Genomic DNA, 21831 nt, shown 5'->3' with positions numbered 1-21831 from the left:
ACTCAGAGTTCAGATCGATTAATTGTGTCGTTTGGGTTGAGATTACATTTAACTATATCCAGACTTAATACGTTAACAATGATCTTCTATCATTAAGGGAGCGTTTCGTTTGATGTAAACAGAGAAATAATTTATTTTTGGTTTTTAACTCAAGACAATATATTGTGCAATTCCACTAAGAGACCAAATCTCTTCGGTCTAGTTTAATCAAAGATAAGACAAGTTCATCATGAGTCATAATCATTAATGATCACCACTCTTCCTTCATTAGTAAATGATTAACTGTTAATTAAATAAATCTTCCACGCAAATGAGCTTGCAATCTTGCATTATGTATATATGTCAACTCAATACAGGCTATACAACTTCACTAATAACGATGTCATAATCAATATTGATCACCACTCCTCTATTTGTCATTATTTATGACTACTAATCTTCTGATATCATCCCTAACTACGGAGTATTTTTTATCCCTCGTAATACACGACTTATAATTATTCTTCGTATTGTACCATGAAATATATACAAGTTGAATTTTATTGAAATGATAATGGACTAATTAATCTCGTTGCTGATCCGATGGTTTCCTTTATTGTAATGGATAATTTGTGTCGCAACTATTTTTTAAAATTACATACAAATATGTTATTAGATTGTAATTTCTATTTTTTTAATTTATCATTTACAAAATAAATGGAATATATATTTACTATAACCATTATAAAATTATTTCTTTTTTTTAATGGATTTTACCTTATTTTAATATTTTCATAATAAACGGCTAATAATTTGATGAGTTGCGGTCTACATGACATCCTTATGGTATCTTTAAAAGTGTTTGTCGCAACTTACGACGTATTTTATTTGTCGCAACTTGTGACCTTTTATCATCGCCCAACAAAGTTTCCTTCATTTTGTTTTTGGAGTAACTAAGACAATATCAACATAAAAATAAGTGGATTGTAGTAGCATAGTTAAACATCCACCATCCAGAAGTGGATAAAAATCTTCCATAACTATGACTAAAGTAATAACCGTTGATGTTATTATGGTCGACATGACAACCTTACAAGAAAAAATTTCCATCCAAAATCTAAAGATGATGTCATTAATAGGCTTTTGAATTAAATTAACTAAAGATCCTGTGCATGAACGGATGTTCTAAATTATTTTATCATTATTTTTTTAATATACTATGTAATATATATTTGACGAAAATATTTCCCTAAAATTACTGTATAATCAATAATTTTTGAACATACTGATCATTTAATCATCATACAACCTATGCAATACTGTCTCTACTACATATTACATGTTTTAAATGTTTGATACACTAGTTTGACCAAAATAATCCGATATACTAATATGCTGGTTTGACCAAAATATTGAGTAACTATATTTTCCATTATTAATATAAGTATATAACCATATGACTAAAGTATTAGCAAAAATCAGTTTGAGCAAATTACTAGATTAGGACCCGTGTACGCACGGATATTTAAAAATTATCATTTGACCATCTTCTTTATAAAATATTTAAGTGAATATTTTTCCCTTAAAGTTAATGTGTAACTAATATATCTTGTGCGTACTTTTTTAAATTGTCTAATACAAAAAAAATCTCCCTACTACATATTATGTATTTTATATGTTGAATATGATAATTTGATCAAAATATTTGATATGTTTAATATGTTAATTTGACCAAAATATTAAGTAAATACATTTGATTAAAATATTACCAAAATTATTTAATAGTGTAATATTTTATAATCTTATACTTTTTTTCCCAAAAATAACTGTTTATACAAAAGGAGAGAAAATAAAATAATAAATAAAGTAGATTTTTGTGGGGACAAAGTTTTTTGGTGAATTTTTTTTACACCAGGAAATGACATGTGTCATTCCTGGTGTCTGTTTTAGTATAATGTAATAATAGATTATTAGGCGGTATATATTATTTCCATAATCTAACAAATATATTTTTACATATATTAACAGTTGAAAAAAAGGATAGAAAACAATTAAACAAATTTTTTTAAGGAAAAATATTTTTTGCGGAAATATTTTGTACCAGGAAGCGACACGTGTCACTCTTGGTGCCTGTTTTAGTATAACTAGTTCTTTGGCCCGTTCGATGAACGGGCTATTTATATACATAGGCATGTAGAACATGTTCCACCAACACTAACATGTTTACACCGAAAAAGGGAACTCCTTAAGCCTCAAGGTTAAATTCCACTAATACAGAGTGGTCTTTGCAGTTTATACACGTTACTTGCCAAAGCTAAACAATGTAAATATGTAGTAGCATATATAAATACATATATTGTACATTATGAGGACTTTGTAGTAGCTATAAGATTTGATGCTATTGCGGCATTTCCCAACTTGAATGGATTAGAAACAAAAATTGATTATGAGGATTTAGCTCAGAAGAAAAATGGGTAAAAATTTTATGATATGAATTAACATATCCAATTTAATTTATAAGACGAATAAATTAATAAATGAAATTTAAACTGGCGTCTGGAAAAAACATCATCTTGCAATGAGACAATGAATGCAGAAGTACCCAATGCCCATAATGTAGCTATAGTGGAGTTAGTACCTAATCAACAATATTGCACAACAACGGCAACAGAGGAAGTTAGCTAATAAAATCATATCAATTAAATAGGAAGTTAGCCATCATAGAAAGTGAGAAGCCCCTACAACTCAGATAAAATAAATCACTAATCCAGCCGCTACGAGTTCAGAAAGTCATCGATGGTTTGTGCCATTCTTATTCACCGTATACCCTATTATTGATTCATCATAAACCCATTCCAGATACAAAACTTGGCATGTTAGCCAAATTTTAAATAAAATTCTAAAAGCCACCAAATAACTAATATATACAAGAACCTCATTTTAATAAAGATACGAAGTATAATATCCGAAACAATAAATCAACAAAAAATACATTGTTCATCATATATTCACCTGAAGTTGCAAATTTCCCTTAAAATATACTAAAATAAAAAGTTGAACCTGATATAGAAGTTAGTGGAGAATTGAAATTAAAGAAGGTTTGAAGCACAAATTGGCGAAAATATTGGTATGTGTTGAGCTAGCTGCACCTTTTCAAATTCATATAATTGCCTGAAAAACAATCCAATAGAAGAATTAAAATCAATTGTGGCAACAAATGAAAGCAAAGAAATGTACCTAATCAAAATTGAATGTACAAAATCGGATTTAAATGGCTAAAAATAAAGAATTGGAAGAAACCGTCAAAATGCTAAGGGTTTCTAATTCATTTCCCTTAATGAATCAATTAATAGTTCCAATTCAATTATGAAAACGGTTAAGTTGTACTCAATAGACAAAGAAATGAGAACTGAATTAAATAAATTGTGTAGAGAGATTAATTTGATTGTTGAAGGAATATTAGAATTGAATGGGGAATTGATTTTGAAGGTTGAAGGAGCTAGAAGATGGAAGGGGTGGGAGATGGATAGATGATACGGCTAGGAAGTGGCATCACAGGAAGGGAAAGAGTTTACGGGGAAAACGAAAAAAATGGTGAACAAAGAGAATGACACGTGTCAATATGCACTACAAGAAAACGGTGATTTAGCGACTGAATTTTCCGACCGTAAGAAAAGTAGTCGGTAAAAAATAATTTTACCGACTAATAAAATAGTAGTCGTAAATATTATTTTTTACCGACTAACATTAAGTGGTCGGTAATTTACGACCACTTTGCAGATAAATTACGACTACTTAATATTCGTGAATTAAGCCGACCAAAACTAATATTCAAAAAAACTTACCGACTACTTTTACCGACTAAATATTTTACCGACTACTTAAATGTAGTCGGAATTTACCGACCACTTTTAAGGTTCGTCGTTAAAATAAGTTTTACCGACTACTTTGATGTTGGTCGTTAATTTAACGACTTCAAAAGTAGTCGATAAAATATCGGCCAAAAAAAAGTTCCAACCTTTTTCAAAATAAAAAAAAAGTTATTACCGACTACTAAATTAGTCGGAAATTTCAATAAATACCGACTAATTTAGTTGTCGGTATTGTTTTAAAAATAATAAAATTTATTACCGACTACTATAGTAGGCGGAAATTTCAATTAATACCGACTAATATAGTAGTCGGTATTTTTTTTTAAATTAAAAACAAATGGGCTTGGGCTTTCACGTATAACACAAAACACTAACCCACCTAACCCTACTTCATTCAGCCGTTTCTTCCTTCTCTCTCCTCCCTCTTCATTTCTAATTCTCTCTCATTCCTCTCTTCATCATCATCACCGTAGATGATCATCACCATCAGTCATCACCGTAGATAATCTTCGAAGATCTTCATCATCATCGATCTCTCAACTTGTAGATCTTCATCATCGACGAAAATTGGTAGGTTTTTTTTTATTTGTGTTTTTTCTTAATCTTTTCTCCTCAAATTTGTCTAGGTTTTATTTGTTTTTGTCATAAAATTTGGTTTTTTAATCTCTTCTCCTCAAATTTTCGTCATAAAAGTTCCTCAAATTTTCGTCATAAAATTTGTAATTTCTTTGGCTTTAAATTGATTTGGGGATTTATTTTCGTTTTTCATTTTGATTTCGTTTTTTATTTTGATTTTGGGATTTTAATCTGATTTTCGGTTTTTGTTTTGATTTTCGTTTTCGTTTTCGTTTTTGATTTTGATTTTCGTTTTTTATTTTTATTTTCGGATTTTAATCTGATTTTCAGGTTTTGTTTTGATTTTCATTTTTTAATTTGATTTTCATATTTTATTTTTATTTCGTATTTTATTTTATTTTCGATTTCCGATTTTCGGTTTTGATTTTGATTTTCGTTTTTTTATTTTGATTTTCGGTTTATAATTTGACAAAATATTTTTTATTTTGATTTTTGTTTTCGTTTTTGATTTTGATTTTTGTTTTTTAATTTGACAAAATCTTTTTGATTTTTATTTTTTAATTTGATTTTCGTTTTTTAATCTGATTTCGTGTTTCTTATGTAATTTTCGTTTTTTTTATCTATTTTCGTTGTAGTTATTTAATTTATTTATTTTAATTTGATATTTCTGAATTTTATTTTTAATGTGGTGCAGGCGAACGAAGATCTCAAACAAGGAGCTCCAACAAAATCTTGACTTATAATTTTTGGTTTAGATTTGATCAAGTATTATAGTTTTTTTTTTATTATTATTAGATCTAAGTTGTTGGAATAAGTATTCGTAGTTTTGTAATCCTTATACTCCTTTCTTTTTGGATTAATAATATGAAAAGGGTTATTTTTTTTATTTAATTAAAGTATTTGCTTTTTTGTTCCATTAAAAAATAATGGAAACCAGTAACTGGACATTCCAGTTACTGGTTTCATTTTTTTTGATTTTTAAAAAAGTATACCGACTACTTTTGTAGTCGAAAAATTGCCGACTAACAAAGTAGTCGGTATTTACCGACTAAAGAAGTAGTCGGTAATTAGCGACTACTTTAGTAGTCGTTAATTTGCCGACTACTAAAGTAGTCGTTGAATTCGCGACTACATTGGTAGTCGGAAAATTAACGACTACTTTTGTAGTCGTTAATTTATCGACTTTTTTTAGTCGGTTAAGTAGTCGGTAAAAGTTACCGACAACTTCTTAGTCGCTAATTTTCCAAATTCCGACCAGGGTTGCACCGACCACCCTTTGGCGACTACTTTCGGTCGGAAAAGTTTTTACCGACTATTTTGCCCATTTTACCGACTAATGTTACCGGTCGGAAAAACGAAGTTTTCTTGTAGTGATGGTGTACAATGACACGTGGAAATATGGTGTAGATGGTTTAGGTTTTAAAATACTAGGTATAGATATAGATGTAATAGATAGATTATTATTAAGATGGGTTAAAATTTAATTTAACGCTTTCCAAATTCCAAAATAAATCTTGCACAATCACTCTACATCTCTCTTTTTTCCTTATTATTGGAAATTAGAATTAACATTACTATCCTCCGGCTTTCTGTCTTCCATTTTTCTTGCTCTTTTTGATAAACTACAGAGAATAATATTGATGGGTGATAATATGACTGAAAGGCTTAATCATAACTTGGTTACATCATTGGTTTATATAGGAAAGCATAACATAACTCTATTAGGTTTAGGACTCTATTAAATTCCTAAACTAACACAACTCTAGTTTCCTAAACATATTAGAACCCTAGATATACCATAACTCCAACACTTTTCAAAATGAATAATCGACATTTATCTATTCCCCGTTAAAGATGACACATTTTTCATTATGTAATTTTATTATTCGTAATTTTCGTTGCATTAATCTATTATCTATTAAAGAACGGAGTAAAGTACAAATACAAAACTGAGCAAAAGATTTCAATACACCGTGCATTGTACGAGTGCTAACCTAGTGTAAAGTAAATTAAACTAGAGTTTAACCATGTTAACATCATCCCAGTTTCAAGTTTCAAAAAGGACTGGATTTGAACGTGCATTCTTTACACTACCGCGTCTAAGTCTTCCTTTCTCTGGCTAGCATTTTGTGAGTCTTCGTTTGAGTTTTCCCCACGAGTATTAAGCAAGTGAATCTGGTCACTAGAGATACCCTGAAATCCATACATACCTCTCATGAGTCTCATCAATATGTTTCATATTTTAAGATAATTAAGTCGCTAATTTAAACATAAAGTGTAATTAATAAAGTTATTCGATAATTAAAGAACATACTAATTCCACCTGACGGATTCGATCTCTGGGCTTCTTATGTGGAGAAGGGATTAACTTATCCAGAACATCATACAAAAGATTCTTATTCACTGAAATTCCAATGAGAGCACCGATGATGACAATAATGACGATAGCTGCCCACAGTGACTTTGGGGCTACAACAATATACACGCCCGTCATAAACGCCAACAAAGTGCAGTTAAGTGCTACACGGAGTAACACCATACTTTTATCAATCAATACCAGTGATTTACTAGAATCGTACACCATGGACCATATCAGACATATTAACACCAACATTGAGAAAAATAAGGCCAATGTATCAGATATTAGAAACACCAAAAACGCTGCCTCCTTAGCCAAAAGTGCCTCCCCAGTATCTTGATTGAATCCACCAGGGAGAGTGAATCCAGCAGTAAATGTGATGGTGGCTAATAAAGCCGCCACCACAAACAAAGAATTTCGTACATCTAATAAGTTTGTCTTACTTTGAAAGTATGTTGTTTTTATCCTCGGATCAAGTCCAATTCTTTTGCACATCCGATCCTGTAACGTACAATTCACAATTGATATTCATATCGGCCAGCAATAAATGACAAGCTCGCAATTATGATTTACCACATGCATCAATTATTAATGACAAGTCTTATTCAAGTAAAATGGTGTTCGTAAACTTGTTACTTAAAGCCAATGGAAAATTTTTGTTGATAAATTAGAAGTCAATCATATTCATATCGACCCTGCCTAATTGTTGAAAGCAATCTTGAAACTTAGTGGATGAATAATAGTCCTTAATTCTAAGGAACATGATTAGTTTATATATTGTTAACGTGTTAGTGGGTTAATTAGTTTGTGCCATTTATTTATTTGCTACTCCCTCCGTTCCTAAATAATTAAGTGTCACTTTTGGGTTTCGGCACGCTGCTTAAGAAAATTGTAAAGTGTGTAAGAGTTAATGATTGTGAATGTTTTTTTTTGGGAAAGGATAAAGTAGATAATTGTTTAATTGAATAAAGTACAAATAAAAATGTATGTGGGGATTGAAAAGTGGAAAAGTGTAAAATGTGTAAGTAAAAGTAATTATGATTATTAGAAAAGTGGGAAAAGTGTATGGAAAAGTGTGAAAAGTATATGGAAAAGTGGAAAAGGTACATGTTCAAAAATAGAAATGTGACACTTATAAGGAAATGCCAAAAATGGAAAAATGACACTTATTTAGGAACGGAGGGAGTAATTTACAATGTGGTGGAAGTATTGTTAAAGTATAAAATATTAGCTTCATATTTACCGATTTTACGTAGACACTAGAAAAGGAAATTTGTTTTAGACAAGCACTAGATTGAGAATTTCTTTTATTTTCAACACTACTTTGAGAAACAGTTCCAGCTTTTGTGTTCCAAAAGAGAAAAAATAACAAATTCTTCATTTTTGGTTGCTACATCATATTTTAATAGAACATCGGCTAATTAAGTTTTAGAAAGAAATCATACCCATGACTGCTTGTCGTCGCATTCTTGAGCCAACAAATCTATGGCAGATACATTTCCATCATCCTCGATGTCATATATTATCTTATCCAAACTGAGTAACGTTTCTGTCAAGAATAAGTCTCCATTTTGTATTGCTTTGTGTAAAGGTGTTACCCCTTTGGAATCTTGAAGATTGATTAGATCCTTCATTCGTTAAATTTGGAAGTCGTATATGGTGTAAAGGTGAATCCTTATGTTCAATACAAAGATCTCTAAACGCTCCAGGATTATGGTTGATGAAGGCACAAAGGGCTGAAACATGACCTTTCTCACATGCTTTGGTCCAAACCAATGGTGCACTATTGAATACTGTCGGATCCTTTTCCAAAACAGCTTTTATGAACCATGCAGGACCAATTTCATACGCTTTATCCCAAGCTGATTGTCCATTAACGTCTTTTTGAGTGATGAATTCTGGAACTTCATTTACAAGCCATGTCCCAAATTTTTCATCTGCACGAGTTAGTAAAAGGAGAGTGTTGTTAAACTAATTTTGAGAATTGCAAATAAAATAAAATATTGTTTTTTAGATGTTATAGTGACAAAAAAGTTATTATTGACCATGAATAGTAAGTGTGTAGAGCGAATCAGGAAATGAAAATGGATGGAGAATTACCTTATACTTCGTACTTTTATCTTGTTTTTAGAGGAATAATTAACACTTCCTCCATTTTTTTAATACGCGCAACGTTTGTTAGTTTCACGCATGCCAATGCACAACTTTGATCATTTATATCATAAATTCTCTTCATGCAAAAATTATAAAAAGTTGATATTTTGAAAATACAAACTAAGACGAATCTAACAAGATCACACATGACTATGTTTTATCTTATATAAAAAACACTACGAATAATCAAAGTAGATTATTTGAATAGTGGCAAAAGTCCAAACGTTGCGAGTATTAAAAAACGGAGGAAGGAATATATTTTATCTATGTAGTTTCATAAAGTTCCTCAAATTTACTACTCATGTGGTTAAAGTTTTTAAACTCTGATCATAATTTGTGGTTAAGATATTACTCTCTCTGTTTTTTATTTGTATCACTTTGATCAATACATTTTTTTGTCTGGTAAGCAAGAGAAAATATATTTCAAAATAAAAAGGATAAATTATTTTTTACCACCTAAAAAAATCGTAAAATTATTTTTTACGATCTAAGTAACTAAAATTTATATTTTACCACCTAAAAAACTTAAATCTTGTTTTTACAACTCGAAAAATGGAAAAATAGATGAAAATGTTATGTGGGGGCCACAATAACAGTAATATTTCTAATATGTACTCTTCTTCCATGATTTCATTTATTTAACCCTCTTCTCTTCCCCCGCTTCCTTATCTTCTATGAATTTTCATAACTTTTCACCACCGTTAATTCATAAAATTAACAAAAAATATTAATGGAAATAAAGAGAGAAGGGTGAAAGAGTTAAAGAAAATCACACAGGAAGTGTAAAAAATTAGAGGAAAATTGAATTAGGTAGCCACACATGCATAAAGGTTTCATCTATTTTTTCGTTTTCAGGTGGTAAAAACAAGTTTTAATTTTTTTAGGTGGTAAATACAAGTTTTAGGTAGTAAAAACAAAGAAATTTTGTGAAAAACTACCTTTAAGTTTGGTGGTTTTGTGAATTGCTACCTTTTAACTAGATGAAGCTATGTAAAATAGAGTAGAAATCGAATCTTACTTGTCAACATCGGAACTAGATGCATTATATTCCGGCCGTCAAAGGAATCCTTAAGATATTTACTCCAAGTATCCTCATCCAATCTTGATAATATATGTTCAGCTACTTGAGGGCAGTTATTCTCTATAGCTTGAAACAAAGTAGTGTGTTCCGGGACATAATAATCTAGTAGTTCATTAATATCATCAGCCTGATGAAGTTTCAATAAGTCTAATGCAAGCTCTTCATGTTGGTTTTGTATGGCCAAGTGCAGAGGCCCTTCATTTGCTTTATTCTTTGCAAACCATGGCAACGCGAAAATGTCACTCACATCCCAGTTTGGAAACTCTTCTTTGTAAGCTTCTACTAAGAGCTTAACAACTTGGTTTGTTGATTCATGGTTGGTAGTGGCTGCAACGTGAAAAGGGTTGTTCCGTTCATTGTAATCTGTAGCACCAATGAGTTTAACAAAAGGACTCCTCCACTTGCTGTTTAAAATGTATTCAAAGAGCCATACTTCGCCCTTTTTCATTATCCAATTGTGCAACACCGTAATACCCCTTTGTCTACTCTTGTAAATAACTCAGGATGTCTTTCAATAAGCCGTGTACAAAAGTCTTCTGCTTTGAAAGTAAGATCGTTAAATATATTATTTATAACTTTTGAACATAATAAGTAATGATAGCAAATAGATAAATTAGGGTGCCATTTGAAAAAAAAAAATTAAAACTTTATATGTAGAAGCACCTAAAATATGTTCTTTACACCTAGAGGAAAAATTCCCTAAAAATTCCCTAAATCACCTAAAGTGTGTTCTTTACACCTAAAACTCTCTCCGTCTCTTTTTGTTCTTTACGTTTGGTATTTTGCATGCGTTTTAACGTTGAATTAATGTGCATTGAGATTCTTCTATTTTTTAAAAAACAAGGTAAATTATGTTTATTTATAATATTTTCATTTTTATCAAAACTCTGATATTGGAAACATGAGAAAAATTTAATGTCCCAATTAAAAAGTGTGAGAGATTAAACGATTCAATGAATTTAATTGGTTAAAATAATAAGTGGATATAATTTTGGTAGAATATTAAACTATTTAATTATGTGACAATATAAAAAGAAATGTAAAAACTATTTTGAGACATCCAAAAAAAGAACGTAGAGAACCAAAAGAGTCGCAGGGAGTAATATATTTTTGAAAGCCCTTAATTCAACGTATCTCATTTAGTAACCACATTTTTAGGGCTCGCTTACTCTATGCAAGCCACAAAAAATGTCTATGTTTAAAATCAAAATATTTTCTTTCGTAATAGAAAAATAAGGTTTTTCTATGATACAGTCACTACAAAAATTTGTATCTTTTATGACAATCTAATTACGACGGGTAAATATCCCGTCGTAAAAGGGCTTTTGCGACGGGGATAACAACCCAACAAAGACGGGAACAACCGTCGCAAATGTCTTTTACGACGGGTTAACGACGGAATTTTCCATTAACGACGGCCCCCTTTTATGACGGGTTCGCGACGGAAAATCCCGTCGTTAATCAACAATTATTGGCCTTTAGCGACGGGATTTCCCGTCGTTAATATTACAATTTCTTGTAGTGAGTCTTGTAAATATGGAAAATCCATGGAGATATTACTAATTTGATTAAATTAGTAATAAGGTCTTATATATATATGATATACTCTATGATATTACTAATTTGACTAAATCACCATAAATCATACTACCTCCGTTTCAGAAAGTTCATTACACTTTGGGAAATGTGTCCAAAGTATGAAAACTTTGACCGTAAATTCCCACTATTATATACATCAAAATGTTAAATGTAAGATCTTGTTAGATTGGTCTCGTTATTCATTTTCAGAATATTAACTTTTTATAATTTTTTTCATACAAAATTGGATATATTCGAATTCCGTGCAAATAGTAAGTGTAAAGATCTTTTTGAAACGGAGGAAATATACGTTTAGAAAATTATTATTACGTTTTATCCATTATTTACATAATCTATATATAAACTAATATATTTGTTTCTACATAAACAGTTTATTAAAAATGATATAAATTAAATAAAAATAATAAATAAGTTGAGATATGTTTTACACTACAAGAATTTGTTTTATTAATGACAACCCAATAATGACGAGTTAAAAATTCCGCCGCAAAATCCTTTTGCCACGGGTTTAACAACCAAATAAAGACAGGAACAACTGTCGCAAATGTCTTTTACGACGGGCTAATAACGAGATTTTCTATCAACCACAACTCATTTATGATGGGTTCGCGACGGAAAATCCCACCACTATTGGCCTTTAGCGACGAGATTTCATGTTGTTAATGATACAATTTCTTGTAAGATTAGGAAAAGTGTTTTTTTTTTGGGTGGGTGGATTTTGGACTAGGAAATGACATGGATCATTGTAATAGGTATATACTAAACGTAATAGTATTCTGTATTAATTAGTTGTAATATTTACATAAAATTTCACGCACGCATCACTGTATAAACACTATTATATTTTAAAGAAATCAAAATTATAAATTAAATAGAACGGGTTGTAATATCAACTATATACATCAGTCTGAATTAGCCCTAAGGATGAACCGGGTGCTAACACCAAAAATAATATGCATCAGTAGAAAATTCAATTGATTAAAAGGGTAAGTGAAGAAAAATAGACTCACTTGTGCATAATGGTGCCAAATGCAAGATATTCTGGTAATGATTAGTGAGAAGTTGATTCCAACCGTTGTTATCTATTATCTCCAAAATCTTTTCGGCAACTTTATGACATCCTTTCTCGATAGCTAAAAACAAACCATTTTTCTGACTCTTAATAGCTGTATTTTCATCCATTGACAATATATACATTGCTAACTTTTCATGTTGATTTGCTAGAGCCAATGTTAAAGTCGTATAACCATCATTATCCTCCACTAACCATGGAAGTAGATTTTCTGAAATGTCCGATGATTCTTATTTGTAAATATCTATGAGCAATTTTGCTATTTCAATAGCAACTTCTTCATTTGAGGTATATTTAGCCAAATGATGTAGAGGGTTGTCACCATACATGTTCGTTGAAGAGACCAAGTCTGCGAAAATCGCCTTCACATTTGGAATAATGGCATGGCTTTCTAGGAGACATCTAAACGGCCACATCTTACCATCATATACCCATAAATGGAATGCTGAATATCCATCGTCAGTTTTTTGTTTAATTAAATCTGGCTCTCTTTGAAGCAATAGTCGAAAGATTTCTTCAGCTTCTTCTGTAATCAAGAAACATTTACAGTAGATGCACCTTCAATCCGGGAAAAAATTACACTACAAGAAATTATATTGTACCATTAACGACGGAAAATCCTGTCGTTAAAGGCAAATAATCGTTGATTAAATTAACGACGGGATTTTCTGTCGTAAACCCGTCATAAAATGGGGCCGTCGTCAATGAAAAATCCCGTCGTTAACCCTTCATAAAAGACATTTGCAACGGTTGTTTCCGTCTTTGTTGGGTTGTTAGCCCGTCGCAAAATTCTTTTGCGACGGAATTTTAAACCCGTCGTTATTATGTTGTCATAAAAGATACAAATTCTTGTAGTGAAAAAATGAAGAATAACAAAAGAGAGATAAGGAGAAATATAATGGAGGGGAAAATAAAAATTCTGTTGGAGGGGCGTCCACATAATTAATTAACGTCTGATGTTAGATGATAATGCTAGTCAAACAACCAAAACTTAGTTATTTTTCAAAAATATTTAAAAGATAACAATTCACAAAACCACCAAATTTCAGAAGTAGTTTTTTACAAAATTTTCCTTATTTCAAACTACAACCTTACAAAATACAAAGGGTCCACCTTAATTCACAAAATCAATTTTTTAATTTCTACGTAGTACTCCCTCCGTTTCTTTTTATTTGTTACGTTTGGACTTTTGCACGTTTATTAACGTATAATAAAGATTCTTTTTCTTTTTTACTAAAAATAAACCCAAGTAAAACTTCAATCCACTAATCATTATAACAACCAATAAGATTGTTTTATTAGCACAAAGATTGCTAACTTAACATACTTGGAAATTGTAAAGAAATTTAATGAGTTGATAAAATTGGACCAATTAAAATCAAAAGATGGCACAAAAAATGAAAGCATAATAAGTTTATAAAAGGAAAGATTCTCCCACGTAACAAACATTGTGAAACACCCTAAAAGGAATACGTGACAAACAAAAAGAAACAGAGGGAGTACCATTTAGTCAACAACTAGTTCCAGGCTCCGCCATAAAGGACCCCTAATTAAGGTGGTCTATGGATTTCCTTCAGAAAAAAATGAAAAAGTTTATCCATGGATTCACTACAAAAAATTATACCATTAATGATGGAAAATACCGTCGTTAAAGGCCAATAATCATTGATCAATGACGGGATTTTCTGTCGCGAACCCGTCATAAAATGATCGTCGTTAATGGAAAATCTCGTGGTTAACCCGTCGTAAAAGACATTTACGACGGTTGTTCCCGTCTTTGTTTGGTTATTAGCTCCGTCGCAAAAGACTTTTACGATGGAACTTTTATCCCATCATAATTAGATTGTGGTTAAATTTTACAAATTCTTGATTAGTGTTACTAAACTTATGTTTGTTTGCAGACGTTGTAATCACCTTTTATTTTTATTTTTATTTTTATTTTCTGACCAGATGTTGACTTGTGCTTAAGCCAATGAAAATTTATGAATTAGCACTACTAAAACAAAAGGTAAATGAAGCTAATTAATAACATAACGTACCTGAGAAATTAAATAACTGTATTGAGTGGAACGGAGTGTAGCCGCCGTTCCCGGTACAAGCAATAGAAAAGGGGCACCTCAAAATCTCCAAAGCCAATTTACTGAACTTATTATTAATAGCTTCATAAACTATGTATGAGTCACGATTACTAGGCATATTACAAAGCAACTCCATATCCATTTTCAACAATTCCAACGCGCATTCATCATGATCATTCCAAACAGCCGTTTGACAAGGGGTATCTCCCATTGTATTCTTGAGTAACCATGGTCGTTTTGAATGATCAGATGGTATTGATGGTAATGCTTTGTACACGTCTAGGAATAACTCGACTATCTCTATATCTCCGACATAGGCTGCCTGATGAAGAGGGTCCCACCCATGTTGTTGGTTCCATGGTTGGAGGAGGAGTTGTTGTGTATCTTCGGGGGTTAATATCTGTTTATGCCAAATTTCGTCCAGGGGCGACTTTCGGCTAGGGTCGACACTAACTAAGTATTGAACGAATAAAGCAAATAAAAGAGACACGACACAGAGAAGTGTTGACGCGGAAAACCCAGGAATAAGGTAAAAAACCGCGGATAGCTATGAGGCTATCAATCCACTAAGTATCTTTTGTAGTTTCTATGATCGTTTATGCTTAATTGAAATAGCTAATACAAGGAATTCCTCTAGAATATGAATGTAAATGATGCTTGAGTATTGAGAGCTTCTGTTAACTTGTGTCTTCTGATGCGCTGTCGCCATGCTTTTATACGCAGAACACAACAGCTTCGTTGGTTAGGAGAATCCCTAGAAGGTGGGGATTTCCTATAGGCCGTTGCCCCTTATCTTCTCTAGTCTCCAACAAATTCCGTATTCTTTGGTAAATCCTTGGACTCCTTCCGCTCACATAACGGCGCAATCTATCTTGGGCTTTGGGCTTGGTTTTTGACCTATCTCCGCTTGTTGGCCTGTCGATCGTCGTTACTTCCTTGTCGCTAGTGCTTCGTCGCTGGTCCTGTGTCGCCTGAGCCTCGTCGCCTGTCGTTTCACTTGACGCGTCTGCTTGGCGCGATGTTACCTGCAACACGACAATACTTGGGTGACACGACATGATCAAACGTCAAAGCAGTTATGTCGTTAGTCCAAAAAGTGGGATACCAGTTTGCCCCCAATTGTGATTTTGCGAAGTCGTGCTGAGCAAAAGAAGCAATTTAAATTTCAAAAAATAAACTGACGGTAACCACCTCGATCGTGGGAAAACCGCTCCGGAAATCTAAAGGCAATAAATAGAAGTTAGAGACATGCAGTAAATTTCCGGCCACAAGAATTTTTCAAAAGAAACTTTTCAGATCTAGAGCATAAGAGAGGGAAAAGGGAGAGGAATCGTTTCCTTTGCTTCGAGTTAGCCAAACCCAGGTAATTTCCGATTATTTTCTTCGATTTTCTTGTAGAAATAAGTAGAACGATGGTCAAAGCGAAGTCGGTTGCGGTGAAGGATAAGGGGGAGGCTGGAGTTGATCGGGTTAAGTCGCTCAACCCGATCTACTCTATTGTGGAAGATCCGATGGCTTTCATCACTCTTGCCGGTCTGCCGCCGTCGGCCGAAGTAAGAATTCCCGGCCCGGAAGACGAGGCCTTGAATTGTCCAAAAGGCTATGTAGTTATGTATAAGTACCCGTTTACACTGGGGTTTTTGTTTCCTTTTACGCCTTTAGCTAGGTCTTTTGTCGAGGTGTTCCATTTGAGTCCAGGTCAATTGATGCCTCAGATCTGGCGTATTTTCACTGTGGTGCATAGGTTACTTCGGGTTGGCGAGTGCCGTTCGATTTGGCCGATCTGATGCATACTTATGATTTATCGTTGAAAGATTGTAGTCGCTATACTTTGGTGACAAAGAAAGGGAAAAAGAACTTGGGTATCGGGTTGGCTGTGAATGATAGAGGCTGGCAGAGTCGTTTTGTTTATGTTAACAAGGCATCTTTGGGAGAAGTAGGGAGTTTCTTAGTTGAAGGGTGGACGACGGAAGGTAATTTACTTTTTCTTTTTCTGGGCTTCTGATATTTTACTGAACGTTGTCTTACTTGGCTTTGTTTTGCAGTTGTCGACACATCGTTGGCTGGTTTGAACTCGGATTCTCGCGACAAGTATTTAAGGTTTTTGGGTTACTCTGTTGAGGATTTTTTTGAAGGAAATAATGCCCTTGGTCCAAGTATGCATTCTATGATAAGTCTAATAAATGCGGTTCAGTATTAATTAACAAGTTAATAATTCAGTGAGATCAAGTGAGCTGAATGCCTAGCTAGAGGCCGCTTCAGTTCAAGTGGAATTAATGATATTAATCCACAGCTTACTCTTGACTGAACCCGTAGGGTCACACAAATAGTACGTAAACGGATCAAGTATTTAATAGCATTAAATACTCCATCTATGAATATTCGGAACCGACGGATCTTGGTTTCAGTGGGAGCTAAGATCGTCACAGGCAAGGAATGAATACTCCGGAAACGATGATATTGCCGGAAACGGAAATATGGATCGTATCGGAAATATAAATATTATCCAAGTCGTAGATGTTGCCGGAAACGGAAACATGGTACGTGTCGGAAAATATTATCGGAAATGGAAATATTGCCAGAATCGGAAATATTGCCGGAAACGGAAATATTGTCAGAATCGGAAATATTACCGGAATCGGAAAATAATTCTCGAAACGGAAATATTAAATATTTGTTCGAAACGGAAATTAATTCCGGAATCGGAAATATTAAATATTGTTCGTATCGGAAATGAATTCCGGAATCGGAAAATTTAATCGGAAGCGCATCGTACGAATAAGCATCGGACGAGGCCTGCCGGACGAGGCCCAGCACGAAGCCAGGCCATCGCCCAGCAAGCCAAGCGCGCCGCACAAACAGCCACGCCAGGCCCAGCGCAAGGCCAGGCCCAGCAGGCTGCGCGCAGCGCGCAGCGCGCACAGCGCGCACAGCACGCGCAGCGCACAGCGCGCGCAGCGCACAGCGCGCACAGCACGCGCAGCGCGCAGCGCGCGCGGGCGCTGAGTGGGCTGCTGCTCGCGCGCACGCATGGGGCCCATCGTGGCTGCCGTGCGTGTGTGTGCAAGTGTTTGTGTTCGTGCACGTTTCCTAAAACATGCAGAGTTCGGTTAATGATTAAATTCCTAATTCTATTTGATAAATTAATTAAATTAGAGTTCTTGTAGGATTCTAGGTTTAATTAATTTGTATCTGAATAGGATTTCGATTCCCTTTCCATACCGCTATAAATATGAGGCTAGGGCTCACAATTTATAACACAAGTTTCAAAGTATTCAAAGTGAGTTTTTGAGAGAAAAATTCAGTCACACATTTGCCTATAAAGTGCCGAAAATAATAGTACCTTAAGGGCGATTCTAGTTGGTCAATCTTAAGGCGGATCCGGACGTGCTGTGGACTATCTACGGAGGGACGACACTTGGAGTCCTAAAGACTTGTTCTTGTTCGGTTCGTGCGCAGCTAGGGAAGGCACGCAACAAAGAGTATGCATCTAATCTATGCTAAATGATTATGTGTAAATAATATGTTTTCCTGGGTTTATGGTTTTTCCGCATGATTTATGAATTGTCATATGTATCATAACCTAACAGTGGTATCACGAGCCCCTTATTATTTTCATAATCTAAATTGCATGAACATGGTTAAATATTACAAATTTGCAAGAATTAAAAGGGGTGATTAATTTTCGTAATTGTTAATTAATTGCAAATTGCGTTTATTTAATTATACGTACGCAGTTTTTCGGCAGTTTCTTCGTTACTCATCCGATTGAGTGATTTTTGTGTCAATTCCGCATGTAAAAGGCATTCTAAAATTTTGACAAAAATAGTATTTTTCTGCCGAACCCAGAATTCTCAAATTCGAAGCCTAACTATGACTTTTCGAAGGTTTTAGTTTTTCGAATGCAAAATTTCGTAAATTTAAGATGTTAAATTAAATATTTGCGATTCTTGTTGATAAATCTTGAATTTTTGATTGACCTACTGCATATGTTTAACAAGTTTGAATGCCTAGTCTTGTTAATTATGCAATCTAATTATTAATTATGATTAATTTGTTGAAAATTAGAATAATTTAGAATTAATTTGATTTTCATAATTAATTGTAATTTAATTAGAAACCTATGATTAAAAACCACCATAAAAATTGTAAATTTACGATAAATTTTAAATTTTTATGACCTAGACTTGAATCCATAACAATCGAAAATCAATTGGATAATAAATTTTCGATTTTTCGCCCTAAAATTATGAAATTAATATTATTTATTAATTTGTCATTAATTTTAAATATAAATTTTAAATTTTTATGCGATTCGTTCATATAACTTGCACGCACGAAGCAATGGACGCTTCGTGTTACCCTTAAGGGGTGTTGTATAATGCGGGCATGCGACGACGAGCAAGGGAGCTCGTCGCCCGTGCGGCACGAATGCAATGAGCAAGGGCGTAGTGCACGAGCACAAGGCAGCAGCCCTGCCTTGTGTCGTGTGCCACGACCAATGGACGAATGGGCATGGGCGTAGGGCGAGCCAAGGCAGTCGCGTGTGGGCAGCAAGCGAGCTGCGCCACAACGCGCGCTGCCTCGCACAAGAGCGCGCAGCCTCGCGCGCAGCGAGCGCAAGCTCGCGTGCCACGAGCGCTGCGCCTAGCATTGCTCGCGCGCACAGCGAGCGATGTCGCCCGCCCAGCGAGCGATGTCGCGCGCCCAGCGAGCGATGGCTCGCGCGCCCAGCGAGCGATGGCTCGCGCGCCCAGCGAGCGATGTCGCGCGCCCAGCGAGCGATGTCGCGCGCCCAGCGAGCGATGTCGCGCGCCCAGCGAGAGATGTCGCGCGCGCACTGCGAGCGATAGCCCGCGTGCGATGAGCGCTGGCGCGCGCAGCGAGCACCAATGCGTGCGGAGGCTTGCGATAGGGATGCAGCAGCTATGCGACGAGCGCATGGGCTGCGCGCGCATGGCCAGCGATGGCTGTGTGCGTGCGGCCCATGGGCGTGCTACGCGTAGGGTGTTTGCGTTACGATTAGATCGTTTTGAATGTTTAATTTGAAAATTTCAGTTCACGTAATTTTAATTAATTTTAAAATTAATAATTTAAATTATTTTCTTGGGATTTTAATTTTGAATATTATAATTATAATAAATGTTATTTATTCTAATTATTTTACTAAAATTAAAATCATGAATTAATTTAAATGCGACTGAAATTAAATTAAACTTTTTGGATTCAATTATAAATTTATATGAGCTTTAAATTTTAATTAAATTTGTATGTTTCCGGTTAGACTAGAAATACATTTTTATGTTTAAAATTGGTAAAGCATATGAATTTATTGGTTTAAGTGGGAGCGCTTTTTAGTCATAAACTCTTGATTAGGTCTACAAATCCTTAAGGTTAAAACAACTTGATTAGAATTAATAAGGACTGAATAATTGGTAGATTATTGGTGCCCTTGATTAATTGCTGCAAATGTTTACGTGATGCATAATGTGTTTTACTAACCAGCTATGTGGGCCATTCATGATAATGAATGGGTGAATGGTATATATTGTATATGTACTGTTTTGCAGGTTATGAAGTGACTAGTATGGCCCAAATAGGATAGAAAATATGGTCTGCGTACCATTAATTTGAATGTAATTGGTCTAAAGTACCAAAGTTATTTTTCAATTCAAATATGGTCTGCGAACCATCAAATAGTTGTAATTAGTTATAGCTTATCCTATTTGAAGAAAATGGTGCCTCCCACGGAGATTTTCAAGACGGACTTTGAAGTCAAAGCTTCAAGATGAAGTCGGGCCATACTAGATCACAAATATCTTATGCATGTTTTAAGTTATTTATTGTTTTAAATATGTCTTAAAATGCATGAGATCAAAAGCTTGATTATGTTGCATGATTAAGGATTTTAGTTCACTTAAAATCTAACCAACATAGTAAGAGCCTTAAGTTCCAAACTTAAAAATTGAGTTAAAAGGTGCCATGCCAAAATATACACTTGCTTGGATATCCTTTACATCAATCTAGTAATAGTTTTCGCTCAGCGAGGTGTTACTTATTGGTCCTAAAGGGGCAAGGTACACAAATAATTGTGAGTACATGTTAGTTTTGGTGAAACTCAACGATATAAGTAAGGAGTCCTTTTATGTCGTGGCAAATTCGATAGGTTTACCTAATAAGTTCTTAGACGTACCTATCAACCAAGAATAGTTTCTAGACTATTAGCAAAAGGCTTTTGCTTACCTAAGATGTTCTAGGATTAAGTCGACAAACTGTGCTTAGTTCTTCAATGATTTTAGGATCTTGGAATCATTTTATTCACACCTGCCGGAACACATAATTTGAATAAAATGCTTAATAAACATTGAATTATGCATGTATGCTAGAATTTAAGTTTATTAAAAGAAACTGTGAATGGTTATTTATTTGTTTATTCTTTTCAATTGTAGTTTTTAATATGGCAAACAACAATTCATTCAACATTCGATCAATTCTCGAAAAGGAGAAGTTGAACGGGAAAAACTTCCTTGACTGGCAAAGGAACTTGCAAATAGTTCTTATGCAGGAAGAAAAGGAGTATGTCCTAGATGAGGCGATGCCCGAAGCTGCAGGCGACGGGGTCACTCAGGCAGCCCTCAATCGTTGGATTGATGCCAACAAGGATGTGAAATGTCTAATGCTCGCCACCATGAGTGCGGATCTGCAGAAAACGTTCATCAACTCAGATGCTTTCACAATCATTAGTGAGTTGAAGAACATGTTCCAAGATCTGGCTCGAGTCGAAAGATTCGAGACTCATAGGCAAATTCTTGAGACCAAGCTTAAGAAAGGCGAGCCCGTAAGTCCACATGTTCTCAAAATGATTGGACTCATTGAGAATATGAGTCGGCTGGATCAGCAATTTTCTCAGGAAATGGCTATAGACACCATCCTCCATTCTCTTCATAGCGGGTATGATCAGTTCAAACTGAACTACAGTATGAATAGTCTGGACAAAACGCTCACTGAGCTTCACGGTATGCTGAAGACCGCTGAAAAGACGCTCAAAAGTGATAAGCAGG

At 34.2% G+C, this 21831-nt stretch overlaps 1 protein-coding gene across 1 annotated transcript; it reads right to left on the bottom strand.

Moving 5' to 3' along the window:
- Nucleotides 1-6512: 6512 nt before the first annotated feature.
- LOC110793685 (ankyrin repeat-containing protein ITN1-like) lies at nucleotides 6513-12817 on the bottom strand. The gene is made up of 6 exons (XM_056842537.1): nucleotides 12631-12817; nucleotides 9959-10348; nucleotides 8385-8723; nucleotides 8232-8335; nucleotides 6742-7287; nucleotides 6513-6620 (listed from the first exon to the last, which is right to left on the bottom strand). Exons 1-6 carry the CDS (start codon nucleotides 12815-12817, stop codon nucleotides 6513-6515), a joined length of 1674 nt encoding a protein of 557 aa, XP_056698515.1.
- Between the last annotated feature and the right edge of the window lie 9014 nt (nucleotides 12818-21831).

This window comes from Spinacia oleracea, chromosome 4 (assembly GCF_020520425.1).
Source record: "Spinacia oleracea cultivar Varoflay chromosome 4, BTI_SOV_V1, whole genome shotgun sequence".
In the NCBI taxonomy this organism is placed as follows: domain Eukaryota; kingdom Viridiplantae; phylum Streptophyta; class Magnoliopsida; order Caryophyllales; family Amaranthaceae; genus Spinacia; species Spinacia oleracea.
This window is presented reverse-complemented; position numbering and strand designations above follow the sequence as displayed.

Bases quoted from the DNA above. Each gene is read 5' to 3' on its own strand.
- LOC110793685 (XM_056842537.1), bottom strand. From the start codon at position 12,817: ATGTATATATTGTCAATGGATGAAAATACAGCTATTAAGAGTCAGAAA. The intron at 10,349-12,630 runs GTGAGTCTATTT...TTCACGTTGCAG, and splicing joins TTTGGCACCATTATGCACAA to CCACTACCAACCATGAATCA. The intron at 8,336-8,384 runs GTAACACCTTTA...TATTCTTGACAG, and splicing joins ATCTTCAAGATTCCAAAGGG to AAACGTTACTCAGTTTGGAT.